At 45.2% G+C, this 18930-nt stretch overlaps 1 protein-coding gene across 1 annotated transcript in view; it reads right to left on the reverse strand.

The window, feature by feature from the left end:
* The window catches only part of Prkch (protein kinase C eta), a 202015-nt gene that overhangs the window by 140198 nt on the left and 42887 nt on the right, over positions 1 to 18930 (reverse strand). Inside the window, exon 2 of the mRNA XM_048415632.3 lies at positions 1300 to 1363. Within this exon, the coding sequence (XP_048271589.1) occupies positions 1300 to 1363 (64 nt within the window). The remainder of the gene's footprint in view (positions 1 to 1299; positions 1364 to 18930) is intronic.

Genomic DNA, 18930 nt, shown 5'->3' on the forward strand with positions numbered 1-18930 from the left:
TGGCGCAGACTGAGGGGCCACTGACAGTGACACTGGGATTTGTTTCTACTGCATGTACCGGCTTCTTGGGATCCTGTTCTCTTTGGATGTAAACCTTGCTCAACCTAGATGTAGTAGGGAGGGCCTTGGGCTTTCCACAGGGTAGGGTACATGGTACTCTCTTAGGATTGGAGGGGTGGGGGGGAGGATCTGTGAAGGGAGAGGGAGGGGACTAAGAAGAGGGGAGGGAGTGGGAGTTTGGATTGGTATTTTTTTAAGTAATAATAAAAAAGAAAGAAAAGAATGGCTCCCGTGGGTGCATACATTTGAATGAATGGTCACCAGCGAGTGCGACTATTTGAGAGGATTAGAAGGACTAGGAGGTGTGGCCTTGTTGGAGGGAGTGCAGCGCCATGAATGGGCTTGGATGTTTTAAAAGCCCATTCCAGGTCCCCAGTCTGTCTGTCTGCCCCCTCCCTCTGCCTATGGACCAGGAGGTAGCTCTCAGCTACTGCTCCAGCACCCCGGGGGCAGTCATTCTCCTCCCATGATTATGATAATTAACTATGATACGATAATTACCCCAAAACTGTAAGCAAGCCCACAATTAAAGACTTTTCTTTTAAAAGAAAAAAAAAAGAAAAAAGAAAAAGAAAATACTCCACAGGAGTGAGAAAGTCTTATCACCCTGAGCAGCAGGAATGACCAGTAGAAAGCACAAGAGACCTTCAAAAAGGTAGGGGTTTCTGTATCTTGGACTGCAGAGCTGGGTCATTTACTGAATTATTTGAAAGATCGAATTACTCACATTGGGTCTTTCATTTCACATACATGTCTTTTGCCTCGATTTTCAAAACTGGCTTCTGGTTGTGGAAGACAGTTTGAAAGCATCAACTAAAGCACAGAAACTCTTCAGGGAGAACAATGAAGGGGAGATAACGAAAAAGAGAACGTGGTCCTCAAATTTCTTTTACAGGCGAGCTAAGACCTGGCACAGAAACAGAATCTGGAGTAGAATTTAATAGGCCTGACTCAAAAAAAACAAAACACTCCCACAGTTCAGATGGGAGATGATGGATAAGAGCAAAAAGTCGGTGAGTGTGACAGCAAAACCCAAGGCTGGCAGATCTACAAATGACATTTACCTCGGTAGTCCGAAATGGCAGACTCTGGGCAACAGAGTTCAGTCAACCCAAGTTACACGGGTGGGTTTAAAGCATCTTTCGAGAACTGCCCCTGTTATAACTTCCATCGACACACATTCCTCTTAATTATGGACTAAACTACACACACCAGAAACCACTCAAAACTCTCTCTTACCTTCAGAGAAACTCCCTGTGAGGGTTATTACCACAAACACTTTCCCCTCGGGCTCCAGGTCCACCTAGGAAGAGAAAAAAACAGCACATTACATTTTAATAATGATTCTGTGGGTCTTAAATAATTCCTTACAGAGAGGCCTAAATGCATAAATCACAGGCACAAACTGGATCCGAATTTTCCATTGCACAGCAGAGAGACAAAGAAATAAGAGAAATCTTGAGCAAGGGGGACGCTTGGAAATGGTCTACCCAGGGCTTCCTCTTGAGTTGCCTTCTCTCCCTCGTTTGCATGGCTTGATGTACAGGAGCAAGCGTTGCTGCTTGCTTTGGAGCCACCTCATCTTATGTGCATCTCTAGTAGGGGCAATTAAACCACATGGCAAGTTAGTGAGTTGGAGGGACAATGGCAACAAACAGGGGGATGAGCAAATGTGGCTCAGTCAACTCCAAAGGTCTAGTTTTGTGAAGGAAAACGTATGAAGAGTTTCATCTGTTTCAACCAGCATAGTCCATGACTAGGATTAGCTCATTTTGACTGCTCAACAGCCCTTGAGGGTATCTGTCAGCTGAGACATGAGGACTGTCTTCTAAAGACCCTCACACAGCTGAACACCCAGAGTGGAACCGTGCCCTGCAGGCCCGCTGCATCTCCAAATACCTAAGCTGGCCGGCTCTGGCCTTTTCCTAAACTCCCTGTCCACCCATATTTCAAAACCCTGCAGCACGAAGATGCCTGTAAATTAAAATATGTGCATTTACACGTGTCCTCGAATAAATCCTTCTGATTTCGCTCATGGTTCCACTTCTGCCTTTGACCTTTCACCTACGAGAAGAAAGTCCAGCTAAGTATAGACTGGTGACCTCTGGGGGCAGAAGAGCACTTTAAATAAGCTGCAAACCGCATGCTACAACAGAGGACTTTTGCACTGGAGGACCTGTGTGATTCTACTGCATTTGGCACTGGAGTGGCCCGGTCCTCCACCACCAGAGCTTCCCTGTTCTCTGCGAGTTCAGGGAACAGCGCGAGGCTTGCCCAACTTCTACTACAGAACTTAACAGTGCTACTTATTGCTCTAATTGTATCGACAGGTAAACAAAGACCCCTCAAAGTGGACTGGTCTTTGCTAAGTCACTATGGCATATATTATTCTTACATCGCACTCCAATTAGATACTTCTCACAATGCAGTGTGACCGCTCTTTACTCTTTGAAGGCTTTACCTCTGTACTGTGGCAGCCGGTTCTTGAACTCTGCCTTCCTCTGCATAGAATCTGCGCTCAGTGAGATTACCATACTGTAAATCCCTTCCATGCTCAGCCCAACCTGCTTGTATCGTGACGAACACTAACTTACAATGTCATACTAACTACCTTGACACCCCCTGTGAACCTCCACTGAGTGGTTCTGAAAATAACCGTCTCTGGAGAGATGACTAAACAGGATGTCAGAGTTTAATTGTCTCCCCTCTCCGCCTTGACTTGTTTCGAGTCAAAAAGATATTTTTAAAAGCCACTCCCTCACCTTCAGCAAAGAGGCCTGACAAGGAATGCAGACACTCACTCAACCCCACAGCACAAACTGCCCTGAGTGCTGGCACAGCCATTGATAGCCTGCGGACAGACAGACTGCCAGGCCACCTCTGCCATCCTGCACCCACAACCAGTGTGTGAACCTTTGCCAACAATGCCCAGAGGGTCCACAAAGATGGCCACTTCACCCCAAGGGGCTGGGAGCTCTCTGACAGATGACAGGGTGCTCACACACATACAACAGGTTTACCTCCTCATTTTCCACCTTTATTACCATCCTCATGAGAAGTCAGATTCAAGCCCCATCTTCAAGCCTTGTCCATCTGGAGCCGATGTGCTTGGACAGGGAACCTAAGCACAGAGTTTCAAACTGTAGGTCAAGGCTTAATCATAGGGACGGGAAAACATGTTAGTAGATTGTGGACCACGGGGATTTTTAAATAGAATCCAACAGAACAGAAAATGTAAGCACAGCAAGCTTTAAGGAAAAGCATTGCTTTGTAAAAATTTATATATACTCGCTCTTCTGTGTGTTCTTGTGTGTATATGGACACGCATATATACATGTATGTATGAAGGTCAGCAACCAACATGAGGAGTCTTTCTGCTCTCTACCTTGTTCTTTGAGGCATGGTCGCACACTGAGCATGGAGCTCATGCCTGGCCAATGAGCTCCAAGAATCCACCTGTCTCTGCCTCGACAGATACACAGCACCTTCTCTGTGGTGCTGAGAGTCTAAGCTCAGGCCCTCATATTTGTGAACCAGGCTCTTTGTGCATTGAGCTCTCTCCCCAAGCCCCAGTTTCATGGCATTTTTGTTTGCATTTTAATATGCATGCAAGTGTGCCCTGAATTTTAATGTAAAGATGCATTCTTTACTGTGTTATAAAGAAACGAGGTCTGAGAGCTGGTTAAGATAGATTAGCTATTGTCACTTATTCCTGGTGTTTGCTTGACAACACCACTGAAAGCTGACTGCCTACATCAACAACAGGCCTGCTGCATCCCGGTGCTTCACGGGAAACTCTTTCCCTATGAGCAGAATGTAATGAGAGCGGTAACTTCCACTCACTGACTCCAGTTCTGTCCCCCACAGTTTTGGTGGAAACTGTCTCTCTAGATCATGATACATACTGCAACACCTAGAGCAGCTCCTGACCATTGGGTCAGCTAGGACCCTACCCCAACTACAGGATGCACTTGTGACCTAGGATTAATCAGGGCACAAGGTCCTATAGCCACAATGACAGACTGTGACAGCCAGCTATGTCAAATTGACTTGATTGAGAATCACTGAGGAGAAGAAGCCTATGGGCACATCTGGGAGGAACTATCTAGACGAGGTTCTCTTGGCGGGGGGGGGGGAGGCCCACCATAATGTGGGCGGTACTATTCCCTTGGCTGGTGTCCTGGACCAAAGAAAGAGGAAAAAGCAAGTTGAGTAGAGACGCTCGTCACTTTGTGCCCCGGGGGTTGCAGCTGTAATGGAACATGCTTCCTCAAGTTCCCGCGATGGACTGTGAACCAAAGTAACCCCTCCCGTCTTTAAGTTGCTTCTGTCAAGTATTCTACCACAGTGATACATAACTAGCACACCAGCCTAGAACTGACACTGTTCCTCTACTTGGCTATCAACACAATGTCATGTTCTCTTCTTGGTCATTGCTAGTTCAAGTTTGGGCATGAAATTTAAGTAGATATAACTAGGAATTCTAGACATGCAAGAAAGAGACAACGTCTCGCTTCCTGCTTAACTTCACTCTAGGACATCAACTTCAAAGAATCTGGCACCCTCGATATCATACAAAACTAGAGGATGAGGTAAAGAGACAGGAGGAGACCTCAAGCTTTGATAATATTTCAACCTGTGGCTCCTGTTATATGCTCTAGTCTTCTTGAGTTTTCAATTACTTGAGCTCATAAACCCCTCTTTCATGACCCAGCCACTTTAAATAGCATTCACACCCAAAAGTCTTACTCACATCATAAGAAAAAGACAATAAACCAAAAATTTAACTAATACATTCCTTCTACATGCTCTCTTTTATAATCTGATGCTCTGCCTCCCCCATCATCTAACTAGCTCTTATAGCCTCAGCTCACATCCAATGACTGCTCCATCTTCACCATCAAAACACAAGTGTGTTCTGGACTCTCTCAGGACCAAGGCTTCTGAACACCACTCTTTCATGGCCCTCCTCGCTCTTCTTCAGCTCTCTCAAGCTCCTGTAACGCACTCGCTCATTCTCTCTCTCTCTCTCTCTCTCTCTCTCTCTCTCTCTCTCTCTCTCTCTCTCTTTCTTTTCTCCACAATCTCACTAGAACTTTTTGTAATAACCATTCTAACTGGAGTGAGATGATATTTCACTGTGTCTTTGATATGTAGGTCCTCAGTGGCACTGTGTATTTTGGCCATTTGTATATCTTCCTTTGAAAAGACATATGTAGGTTGTGTCCACAGGAATCTGTACTCCGAAACTTCACCTCCCTATCTTAACGTCTCCACTGCATCTCTCTGGGAGCAACGCCAGAAGAGGATTAGACTCAAGAGTTAGATATGTCCTCTCTTGTCTGTGACCCTGGGTAAGTAAGTCACTCAACATCTCTGAGAGACGAAAGTAGAAGACACAGACACCAAGACCCTACCAACAATCCTCAGACTGAATTAACTGAGGAAATGGGGGCGGGTGGCATCTGGTGCTTTTCAAAGTTCTGGAAAACTCGACCACAGTCAGACCGTGAGCCATCACCTCAGAATCCTGTGTTAAGTGATCTCTGAGAACGCTAATGGCTCTGATTCCAAACTCACCTAAGTTTCCGGTTACTGCAGAATCACTAAATCTGCCATTCTTGTAACCTCAAAAACTAAACATCTTGGAGCCGCTCTAGCTCTGCATACCCTGCGAATTTGTCTTTTCAACCTCCTGCAGCACTGGAACATTCCATTCGCACAAGACTCTTTATCTTCCAGATGTGAGCACCCTCCCCAAAACACACACAAAGTAGGCAAAGAATGTCTACACCTGGCTGACCAAGGACTCCTTCCAAAGCGCCACTCCCATCATCCCCCACCTCTCTGGGGTCTTCAGAATAAAGCACCATCCTCTATGAACTTTCGAGAACACATGGGCCCTCTCACTAACCTTCCCAGACCCCTCTTGGCAAATTCCGTCCCTTGAACCTGCTCTCCAAGTCCTGCCTGTCCCCTCCAACTACTACATAGCCACACCTTCTCTCCTGCTACTTGAGACTTGCAAAACCTCTGTTTCTGCCAATCAACTAATCATCCATCCATTCACACCTTCGCAGGATGCCTCCCAGCATGGGGCCATTGCCAGCCGTGCAGGATTTCCCAGAGTAAGGTAGGAAGTGAAATTCCCACCAGGCACACCTGTGAGGAGGAAACCGCCCAGGAACAGGGAGAAGGCATAGCTGTCAGGTTCCCAGAGAGACCCCAACATCCACAGGGATACCACTAATCTTAAATTCTGATCTCAACTGCTATCTTTACAGCCATCCATACTCTTGAATGATGTTTATTGCAGGATAAAATACGGAGTTTTGTTTAAAGAGAAAGAAAGAAAGAAAAAGAGAGAGAGAGAGAGAGAGAGAGAGAGAGAGAGAGAGAGAGAGAGAGAAAGAAAGAAAGAAAGAAAGAAAGAAAGAAAGAAAGAAAGAAAGAGGAACGGGGCCAGACAAACGACTCAGAGGGCAAAGGCACTTGACCAAGCCTAACAATATGAATTTGATTCCCAGGATTCACATAGTAGAAGGAGAGCACCAACTCCAGCGAGTTGACTTCTTTCCTCTCTATATGTACCATCATACATACACACACACATACACACATGTAGGCTCCACTCCTAAACAAATGGAATAAATATAAAAAACAATCACAAAAGCAGTCCTTCCGACATAGTGGGAGCCTATGGCCCAGCACTTTGTTAATGACACTCCAGCTCCATCGGCCTCCCACCCCTGCACTCCCAGCCACTGTCTGTGACAATGGCACCACTTTGCAGAAGTCACACGAGTCACCCTCACCCCTGGCTCAGCCTCCATGATGTGTTCTCTCAGAACTAGCCCTAATGTTCCATGATTCTAAACAGGCCTGGGCACACGACTCAAGGGAAACACTCATTTAATTAACTGATAATAACTTACAACCATTTCCTTTCACAAAAGCCATTAGAATTGATCACAGGCAGGAAACTGCCATCTCCTCAATATTCATCTCAGCCTGGATTAAGCAGAGGAAACTGGCATGTTAAAATGGGAAAGGCTTTGATTTGAGTAAAAGGTATAGGGTGTGCAGGCGGCATAAGAGACATCTATGAGAAGAAGGTCCGTATGCCTGAAATTAAGGGCTAGGTGGCCCTTTCCTTATTGCTTTTTAAATTCTTGCATTAATGACAAAGGAACCTGAGACTGTAGGGAAGCATCTCATCATTTCCCTAGGACTAAACCATCAAGTTTATGATTAGAGAACCAATTCTTACATGACCGCACCAGTGATCCATAAGGAGATAGGCTCCTGAGTTCTCCAATAAAATGGGGCAGTTTCCTCTTGAACTCCGTCAGTGTCCCAAGTCCTTACTAAATTCCTGACCATCCTTATCTCTCACCTTAACCATCTGCAGGCTAAATGCCACCGTGCCCATTAAATGGATGGATAGATGGAATCACAATAGACTTTTAGAACTAGCCAAGGTCACCCAAGCATGGAAGACCAAGAGTCAAGATTTAAATCCTTGGAAGATCCCCCGCTGTCACCTCACCAGTCTTCCTCCATGCTACTATAGCACAGGGCCACGGGTCTGTGTGCCTGTGTTCAACCCCATGCCAGCCTGCACATGAGGTCACCACATCATGGGCTCCCTGAAACCCATCAAGATTTGTGTCATCATCACCTGAGGGTGCTTATCGCCCTCTTCCCACCCCAGTTTTCTAGCCTTGCCTCCCTACTGCCAAGACCAGTGGGGGTGGAGTCAATTTGATGGCCTTGCCCCCAGCTCCTGAGGAGAGCTCCTAAGGAGGAAGACACACCCATGCTGGGATCCTGATGGGCAGTTCAGGTCCCATTAGTTAGTGGCTGGGGAGCCCAAGTCAGTTCCGCATGCCATCCAGGAGAAAAAGTTTCGGAGGGGAAGGGGGCAGCTGAGGCAAACACTGTGAGCCTACTCACTTTCTGTTGTCTTCACAGGGCTCTGACTCAGTTTTACATGCCTTCAGCACACTGATGAAAAACTACTAAAAACAATGACTGCAAAAAAATCTGACCAATTTACAAGAAAACACTACCGTTGTTTTAGTGGTGAAACTGTCGGTCATTTCTAGACCTGCTAAAACTAGACTTTGCTCTGTCTAGGACTTGCAAAGACATCTGAAGACTAGTAACATTTCTGTTGCTAAAATACAAATGTTTTGAAGGCTCAAAACAAGCGTTACACACCCACTCCCAGCAGCTAAACACACAAGTCAGTAGAAATTTAAATCTGGGGTTCCACACAGCTCAGGCTCACTTTCACATAGACACACACATCAGATTTTCTACATTTCTTTCCACAACAGAAGGTCTGGAATTGCTGGACAGTGGTAAAGCACGCCTTTAATCCCAGCGCTCGGGAGGCAGAGGCAGGCAGATCTCTGAGTTTAAGGTTAGCCTGGTCGACAAGAGTGAGTTCCAGAACAGGTACCAAAGCTACACAGAGAAATCCTGTCTTGAAAAATGCAAAACTAAACTAAACAAAACAAAACAAAAATAAAAACATAGAGTCAGGAATCAGTAAGCAATTCTGGATGATCATTCTGAAGACTAAAATGTTTTTTTCCCTTCCAAACAGAGGACAAAAGGCATAAATGATCCACTCTGTGCCATGTTGTGGTGGTGGTGGTGGTGTGTACATCCTGTGAGTGTGTGTGCGTGTGTGCACCTGTAAGTGTGCACATGTGTACACGCATTTCAACTCTGACTCTACAATTAGAGGGATTGAAAATTCAAATTGAACAGACACATTGTGGTTTTCAAAAACTTCCTTTCACAGTTCTTCCCCCAAACTCCATGGGTATTTAATCCTGCAGCCCTTTGCAAATGAGAATGGAGGTTCTGAAAGAATGTGCCTGGTTCACCAGGGCAGTCAGGGTTTATGGTGCCCCTGAGAGACCAAAAGGAGTGGACCAAGCTCTAAAACCGTCAAATGCTCTCTCCACTCTTGAAACCAGAAATAGTGTCAGGCTTCTGTCCTGCTCCCATTAGTCACCCCAAGAGCTCACACCAGAGCAGATGCTGGGGTGGGAGAGGGGAACCTCATAGTTTTATATACTCTCCATACTGCAGATCTCCTATAGAGAACACTTCTGCATGAGTCCACTACATCGCTTTCCTGGTATTCCAGTAGGGCATTTGTTTATGCTGGGTAGAGCTTCTCTAATGGGACAAAAGGGGTGGGTATCTCTGTGACCTTGATGGAGGGAGGCATGTTCCCATGCTTGCTCCTCCTAGTCCGCAGCCTCACAGTCGGCCCCTCTTTTATTAGCCTTCTTTATAGGTTCAGGACTGGGCCTCTTTTTTTCTTTTAATGGACTTGCCACAGGAAAGATGAAATATTAGATTAGGATATCTCGGTCAAAATGAAATAACTATTCCTTTGTGCCCTGCCCCTAGCCTGACAGTTTAATCTAAAGATGTTGGATATTTTAAAATGATATAAATAATCCTAGAATTATTCTATACAGTTGATTCTTATTACCCATTTGTAATGGAGGAAGAAGGTGAAGATCCCAGCAAAATTAAGCATGTAATAAGAGAAAAATCTAAGCATTTCAAGGTACTTTACATGCCCGTCTACTTAATGGCTCACTGACTGGGTTATCTTTAGAAGACTCAATCTAGGAGCACATTAGAAAATATATCAAGCCCAAATATCTATTTCAATAGCTATTTTATGACATCTTTGCTCCCTCTGATCTGAGGAAGAGAGATGAAAACCCAACAAGAGATGGGATCATGTCTAGGAATTCTACTAGCTGTTTTCAATGTGGCAGGGAACAGACATGCAGATCAGACACAGAGGACTGATCGGGGTTACTCATGGTTAAATGCGCTGTTCAAGAGAGATTAGGAACAGGGCTGAGGACCAGTATGGCCTGTTGACATGCTCGAGGCTGGCCCTGACCCTGAGGTGATAAGGAAGTGCTGAGAAGCTTCAATCAACAAAGCTTCAATCAACAATCGTTCTTACATGTCAGACCCTTACACACAGGATGTGGGTGTTGAAAGCGGAGAGAAGATGGTGGTGGTGGGTGCACATTAAAAAAGTTTTCCAGTGTCATAGTGAAGGATGCTGTTAACCTGATCTGCATCAGAATGGCAGTTGGAGAAAGAGAATACCCAAGAGAGAACAGCATCCAGACATGCTATGAGAGGTGATGCTTGCTCGAGACCAGGGACAATTCATAGTACCATTGACAGAGCCAGGAGCTCCATGGGAGTGAACAGAGTTAGAAGAAAGAATTTAATTGCCTCTGTTGACTGAGCATCCGCTGGGCTGTCCTTAACCGCTCTGGAAGTTCAGGTGAGGTGGGAGGGAATGAGATGACATCTTGACATCCTGGTACAGTCCCAACTGAACAAGGGGCAGATTCATGACCATGGCTACTCAGACCAAGAGACGCAAGAACACTGAACCACCAGAATGTTCTTCCTGGGAAGTAGCACCTACACTGAGCCCCAAAGGCAAGTTATGAGTGGAAGGTGAGATCATTCTGATTCAGGAACCTGACACGAGAAGACAGAGCCAGCACGAAAGCACACACTAGAGTGGGCTTGGAGGAGTGCTCAAGAGGAGGAAAGAAAAGGTAGGAATACCTGCACCCTGGTGACTTCAACCCCATGATGAAGACCAAAGGAGAACCAGGGGAGTTCAGAACCAGGCAAACTGACGGAGAATGTCAGGCAGAGGGGTAGGGCTATCTAGTCAACTAGTGACCGTAGTTATGGTCTAGAAATATGGATGATTCCAGAATAGTGCAATCAATAAACACTCTGCAAAGAAAACAAAGAAAAAGGCCAAAGGGATGTCATCTTAGGTTGAATGACCCAGAAGAAAACTCAGTAAACGGTGCCCTGGGGCCAGTTTCAACACGCTGCCAATTTTTGTAAGTTGTATTGAAACACGGTCACACCTTTCTTAGTCTCAGATTATCTATGACTGCCTTTGCTCTAAAAGCAACCATGATTATAGCCATGACCCATACGACAACAATTCTCCAACGACAGACGGTTGATATGACAGTAGTCCTGTCAGCCCATAAGGAGGCTGAAGAGCTCCTATCACTCACGGACACCTTAGGGATGGGGATGTCTCAGCACACGGCATTATGGGTCTGTGGTGATGCTGGGGTAAACAAACCCACTTTACTGCCAGTGATAGATGAGTACATCCTGTGCAATTATGTCCTACACGTAACACTTGACAACAGACAACTAGGCTATTGGATTGCGCATGCTTATAGTACGCTTGTCATTATTTGGAAATACACTCCTACTTACCAAAAACAGCCTCACCATAAAATAGTAGGCCATGTTGCAGCTGCTTGCACCTCCTGTCTGTTTCTCTGGTATCCTGATAGCATCAGAAGAGCAAGCTCAGTAATAAACCTCACCACCCAGGTTTGTGTAACTCCCTTTTATGACATTCTATGACAAAAATACATAACAACGTATTTCTCAGGATGTATCCTATTATTAGGCAGCACATGACTGTAGTTATGACAAAGATTTTATTGCCCACAAAGCCCAAAATATTTACCATCTGCTTTGTACACACACGCACACGCACACACACACACACACACACACACTCACAAACACACACACTCATACTCACACACACACAAAAACCAACTTGCCAAACTCTGTTTCCATTAATCACCCAGGGAACTCTGGGGAAAGAGCAGGTTTCAGAAGGAAGGAAATGAGTTTAAGTTTGGACACAAAGGTCCTGAAATAGAAACAACTGGTAAGACGTTAGCAATAAAGGCAAAAATGTGGTGTGAAGATAAGCTGCGGTGATTATTTGGGGCTCTTTCTCAAGAGGGAATCACTAACATCCGTAAAACCCTTCAGGAGGGATGACAGGCAAAGGGGGAATAAATCCACGGAGAAGGAAGACGAGAGAACCAGAGGAGATGCCACTCTGAAGGGTGGGACCTTGGGGAAAGTTCAGTAAAGGAAGCTGTCAAATGCAGTCGAGAAGAGTGAAGTCGGCTTTAAAGGGACAATTAGACATGAGATACGGGGGAAAGGGTGGACTCTATTCTTAATACCTACCTCATCTCCAGCAGGCCTGGGGGAGAGGTTCCTTCATGTAGCATGGAATATTAAACCCTGTACAGCTTAACAATGTCAGTAAATACCAGGCTAAGAGTTGAAAAGTTTAGCACTCTGGAGGCAGAACAGGCAGATCTCTGTGAGTTCGAGGCCAGCCTGTTCCACAGAGTGAGTTCCAGGACAGGTTCCAAAGCTACAGAGAAATCCTGTCTAGAAAAAAAGAAGAAAAAAAAAAGCTTGAAAAGAGTTTCAAAATATTAGACTAGTGACAAACTAAGTGACAGTCTGGAGGACAGGCCTGGGGACAGACTAGACTGTGGAGACCAGAGGGAGGGCTGAGAGGAAAACCAGGAGAACCCGATGGCAAAGGGTAGGGGAGGATGGGAAGGACTCCAGTATCTGAAAGACTGTAAGGTTTATCCTGGAAGATTTTAGAAGGGCAGCTAGTTTGGGACGACTCTGGTTTTCAAACGTACTGATTGTATAGGGCGATCATTATACAGAATTGTGTGACAAAGAGAGAAATGAGACTTGAAACTTAAAACTAAGCCAGGCAGAAGGGAGAGAGTTGTAAGAGCCACCCAGAGAAAGACAGCTGAACTGCAGAACAGATTATACAGTTTAAAGAACAGTGACAGAGACCACTATCAAGCTGAGAGAATGGGAGAGAGCAGGCCCCGTGAGTGAGAAAGAACGATGTCCAAAAAGGTTCTGTGTCTCCCGTGAGTCCCCAAGATTCTTCATGTGGATGATTCTAAGGGGGAGCAAAAATACGTCAACGTAAAGCATCTGATGACTTATTTGATCACCGGCATCTAGGTAAGGAGCCAGAGAAAACTTGGGGAACAAACTCCAACAACACTCCCGCAGTGATGAGGCACAGGTCACTAAGAAAGCCTCCTGGGCCAGCACTGGCAAGTGTAAAGATGAATGTCAATACTGATTGGAATAACTGAGTAAGAGCTTGGGAGAGGGCTCACTGGCTAAAGCGCCCGCCTTAAAAGCATAAGGATCAGAGGTCAGCTCCCTGGCACCCGCAAAAATGCCAGGTGGGCATGAAGCATATCTTTTATCCCAGCATCCAAGAGCCAGAAACGGGATTCCCTAGAACAAGTAAGCTAGGGAGACTACCTGAATTGGTGAGGCCTGGATTTAATTGAGAGATCTGCCTCAATATACACGGTGGAGTGTGATGGAGGAAGACATGCCACACCAATTTCTGGCCTCCACGCGCATGTGTATACATATGCATGTGTATACATATGCACACATATACTTGCACTCACACATGGCGATATATATATATACATATATATATATATATATGTTGAATGAATAAATGAGGAAAAGAGATTAGAATTCTAAGTAACTTATTTATAAACATATTATCCTGCCAAGGAAATGAAGCATAATTTCCACAGCTTAAGTGTGGGCTGAGCATAGTGACTTCCTTTCAAAGACTACAACATAAATGGGGCGGATAATCATAGGAAATGCCCAAGAAGCATCAACGCAGCCCGGAGAGCGAGACGCACATCAGTGGCGACAGGCGGGTGAATGCATGTATGTACATTCGCTCTATATGTGCATTATGTACAGGCAGTCCACTAGCACGCTGTGATGTCAACAGATCTGTTACCCAGGCCCTGTTGTATCCAAAAGAAACAACAGGCAAACCAAATAAAGACACTGTACAAAATGCCTGGTTAGTATTTCCTAATCTGGGAAGCACACTGAAGCCGAGGAAAGTCTGAGAAACTATAGAATCCTCGGGGGATTCTGACACAGAAAGGGGTCATTAAAGTAAAATGTAAGGAAAGCAGAGAAACTATGGGATTTAATTAGTGCAAGTACCATTATTGGTTCATAAACTGTGAGACACACCACAGGAAGACACTAGTCATAGAGGAAACGGTGTGAGCGTATGGAAATCTGGGTCATCTTCCCAACTGTTCTGTAACTCCAAATCTATTCTAAAATGTGCATTCAGCTAAGAAATATGACTTTTGACTAAAAACTGCCCCCATGGAATTCTAAACCCAAGGAAAGCTCAGAGAAAATTAACTCTCAATTAGTTACCAATTACTACAGACCTCCAACCTGATTCCATCACCAGAAGGATGAAAAGAAAGCTGGGGGCAGCAATGCAAAAGAAAACCAGACCTTTCCAGCTGCTCATGTCACATCGCCATGTCAACGTTCAGGTGTCCCACCCCAGCTCCCCACAGCTGGCCAGACGTCAGCGCCCCAGGCTGAGCAAAGGCCACACAAAGTGCTAGTTACTTCACACTCCTGGGAAGGGGGGGCCCAGGGGAGGAGCACCTAACACATTTTCCAAAATAACTTCTTTCTCAGAATTGTTCTCAGACAAGATTGGTGGAGTACACTCCCTAAGCTGAAAGCAGAAGAAAGAGCAAAGAACACAGAGGAGGAAGGGAAGAAATGAACTGGGGTGGTATTGGGTGGGGTCGGGAACAGAGAGAATCAGAAGCACAGCTACAAACTGCCAATGAGTATGTAACATCGTGAGTAACGTTTTGCGGCTAAGGCTGAGTAACAGGGATGACACCATGCACATTACACTGTCTGATTTCTGCAAAGGCGGTGGAAAAAAAATCTGAACAAGAATGCTGTATCCAAAAGTGATAATGGTGGAAGTTTCCAGCACAGCCCCAGCCTTTATCCTTTATCCCTTTATCCATTTAGGGAGTAAGGACTGCCAAAACTTGCGCTACCCAGCTCCCCTGGATCAGAATCGCCTGATGGACATTTTAAGGATGTTGACCCCCACATCAGGCTTTATAAACCAGCATCCCAGTTAACAAATTCTTTGGGTGATTCCCATCCCTACCAAAGTTTGGCAACCATGTGGATGGTTTGTTCTTTCGCTGTTGCTGCCACTTCCTCCCCGCCTTTGCCATCTACAGTCAAAGATGGTGTCTGGTGTCCTTTTGCATATTTGGGCTGTCAGTATAGGAAGACATGCAGGTCAAATATCTCTGAGCAGAAACGTTGGGGATCAAAGGAACTTGAAATGCAAGCAGTTTTTCAAATGCTGGAATATTTGCGTCTACTTAATGAGATGTCTTGAGACTGGTACCCAAGTCTAAATATAAACTTCATTTATGTTCCAGACATACCTTGAAACATATAGCCTGGAGATGATTTTGTGAGAAACTTTGAGCACACCTGTATTTCAACTACAACTACAACCCACTGCATGAAGTCAGGTGGGGAATTCTCAACTTGTGGAATCACGTTAGCATTCAAAACACTTCAAATTTTAGAGACTTTACCATATGTGTGTGTATGCATATATATGTTTACCTCATATATTTATATATTTACCAATATGTGTGTATGTATATATACATATATATGGCATTACTAAGAAATATGCATTTTTCTGCACGTAGATCATATGATCTTTGTGATTTCTTAAAAGGAAGTTCTATGTCCTTAAGAGTGTTACCTCTCCTGTCCAGTTTTTTCATTTCCATTCTTTCGCAAATTATTTGACAATAATAATCCAACACTTCTGAGGAGACTGCTGCCCATAGTTAATGCATTAAACAGTCTAAAAACATTGAAGAGCTTAGTGCTAATGTAAAAGCCAAATGCCCTAGAAAAGAATGCTGGCTGAAATAATATTTATTATTATATACTGTAGTCTACAAAACAAACTCAATATACAGGAGTATATGTAATAAAAATTACAATAAACTTGTGAAAATCGAAACAAGGAAATGAAACAGGAGAGCAAATTAAAACATAAACAGTGTAAGCTGTCTTACAGTTGAGCCGCAGATGGGATTTCTGAATTCTAAAACAAAGAGAACCAGAGTCAGCAACATAATTCGTGTTAATCATGCTGGTGCGACGCTAATTTCTGAGGAACAATATTCCCAAGGTGGTCCTAAGGTAGTGGTTCTCGAAGTGGGATCTCAAGACCAGCAGGATGGGCACCCCCTGTCAACCTGCTACAAATGCACAGACTCAGAGCTCAGGGTGAGACCCAGCCACCTGTGTGACAAATCCCGCAAGTGATTGTCATGCCAGCTGCACACCGAGGACCCCTGCCCTGCTTTATCTTCACACGGCGGAGGTCGCTTACACACCTGTCCAGAAACATCCCATCACCCCGCCCCAGGGGTTTTTCCCATGGCAGCTCCTAGTCCATGCTTCAGCATCATGAGAGCAAAGCGGATCTACAGAGCCAGGAATCATGGAACCCGGTAGACAGCTGGGCTGTGTAAAGGAAGTCCAGGCTGTGTGATCCACGTCTCCCAGGGTCTGGCACAAGCCAGCATGCTTCAGAACATTTTCTGGCTAATGGATATTCGTGTGGATATGATTAATGTGCACGGATGGACATCCACTCCACAATAACCAGCGATTGTCCCCTGTTTGGGGTACCTATATAGAGCGTCATTTTGAAAGGCTGTAAAATGTTTCCACACATTCATTTTCAGTTAGAGGAAAACGACATTATAATCCAACATCTTCCTGTCTTACGTTTAAAGAAAATAGTAAAATTTGCACAAAAGCCTTCCGCAGTGGCTCTGCAGTTTTAGCTCCGCCATCCAGTAAGAAGATATTTAATCCCAGCCCAGCCCCGTTTTACAGATGAGGAGCACCCACAGGAGGGCACAGTTGCCAGTGGGCTCATCACCCGTAAGTCCTCTGACCCCTGACCTGGATGTTCCCTTGGCTTTTCACAAACATCGGCGTCTGCTGAATAGCAGCAGCAGAGCACAGGCATCTCTGGTCTCTGCCACTTTCCCTACAATTCGGGGGAGGTCTGCCTGTCCTGGGCACTACACAGGATCCCACGGATATCAGAGAACAGGCCTTTGCTTGGTGAGAAACACACAAGGCTCAAAGGCCAGACATCTCGGAAGTGTGTTTCACTCTTCCTAGAGGAAGTGCTGGTAATGGGTAGGAAGAGGCTTGGGGTGGGCTGCCAGGGTCCGAAATCTGCAGCAGAAATTGCATTAGAGATTGCTGCCATGGCTAATGGCCCCAGGCAACCTAGGAAGACTCACCCCAACCCATGACCCATGTAATGATTCTTATTTGACTTTTCTCCCTGGGAAATTCGGATCTGACATACCATTTCATAAGGCTCACACACACACCGGGAAGTTCTTCCAAGCCTCTCAGGTCAAGAGCCTGTGGTCTAGGTGGGGACGCAATATTTATCATCATTATCAGGAAGTTACAATCAGGGCCTAAATCATCTCTGGGAAGGTCACATTCTTTCTAACTGATTCCAGGTCACAAGCCTTCAACTAGGCTGGAGTTGAGGAGTTGGCACCAAAACATCATCCAATAAACACGTATCAGACACCACGATGCACCAGCTACCATGCTGGGTGCTGAAACAGGGAAATCCGGGGAGGAGAGCAGAACCAAGTGGCAGCATAGCTGGGGTGTGCCTCTTGCACCGTGACCTCACCCATGTGACCTCACCCAGGGTGAACCTCTGTGGCTGCTACAACATAGCTAACATCTGATGCACGGGGTCTCTCCCTCTATCTGCTGGGGCAGCAACTCTCCCTCTGTCTCCTGGGGCAGCAGCATCTTCTATTGGTTTCTTGGGCACCACGTCCCTTGATGATGTTGGCGTCTGAATAGTGTAGAAGTGGCCCTAGGTCCCTTTGAGCATTAGCTACTGACTCCACTCTTCTCTTACAGACATAATTCACACTGTCTTTGTCTTCCTGTCTCTCTCCTCTTTTCTTATTGCCATATTTTCTGCTGTCTCTTAAGTTCCAGATCGCTGCTGTGCTGATGTGGGGAAAAGTTCTCGCTGTTCCAGAAGTGATAGGACACACTGGAAAGTGGATACAATCAACAAAGTTCTCTATAGTCAAAAACATTGTTTCCCAAACCTCAAGTTTAGAACCCTTGCTAAAGGGCCCTGTATTAAGGCAGAGGAGATGCCAGGAGCAAGCATCCTGACAGGTATTCTCAGAGAGTTCAAGGCTGGGGAAACCTGTGGTCCTCTCGTCCAACTTTCAACAGTATTAGAGAGTTGTGGGAGCCTCAAGTGCCTCAGAACACACACACACACACACACACACACACACACACACACCATGAAATATGGATTGTTGAAGGATATTGCTCACATAAGGATTTGCACTCATTATCAAGTCTGAATATAAGCTTCCTTGCTTAATGAATACCATTCATATTCTCGAAGCAATTAATGTTAAGGTTGCAATGACTGGCTCCTATTTCCTCACACCCAGGAATCTGTAAACTCTGAGCGATTGCCTCCAAAGTACCTGATGCCAAGCTGGGCTTCCCTCAAAGTGATGATCAGCCAACCTCAACTTATTCCCACTGGCTTTCCTGAGGAAGGGCCGGGTCAACAGGCAAAGTCAAAGAGCACTTTCCTCAAAAGTCTGGATTTTCTTTCTGCGCTGTTTTCTCACTCACTGTGACCTTTTCTCAGTGAAATAAAGAAACACAAAAGGATACAAAGCAATGGGAAATGACCTCCCTTGCCTAACAGTTGGCATAAAGTTCCTTCAGTTTCAGAAGTCTCCTCTCATTAGGAAAGGGTTGCAGTAAACAGACATATTGTTAATTTTAATCTTACCAGTAAATCTGAACAACAGAAATAAAATCCTATTAACTGAAAACATCACACACCTCCAAAGTGTGCAAAGGCTACTCCTACATACATTTGCAAAAGAGCTTTGCAATCAGTTCCGTCAGCTCACACAGACTACCTTCTACAGGTTGGGAAATTGAGGC

This window comes from Myodes glareolus, chromosome 11, assembly GCF_982192425.1.
Source record: "Myodes glareolus chromosome 11, mMyoGla1.1, whole genome shotgun sequence".
NCBI classification, from domain to species: domain Eukaryota; kingdom Metazoa; phylum Chordata; class Mammalia; order Rodentia; family Cricetidae; genus Myodes; species Myodes glareolus.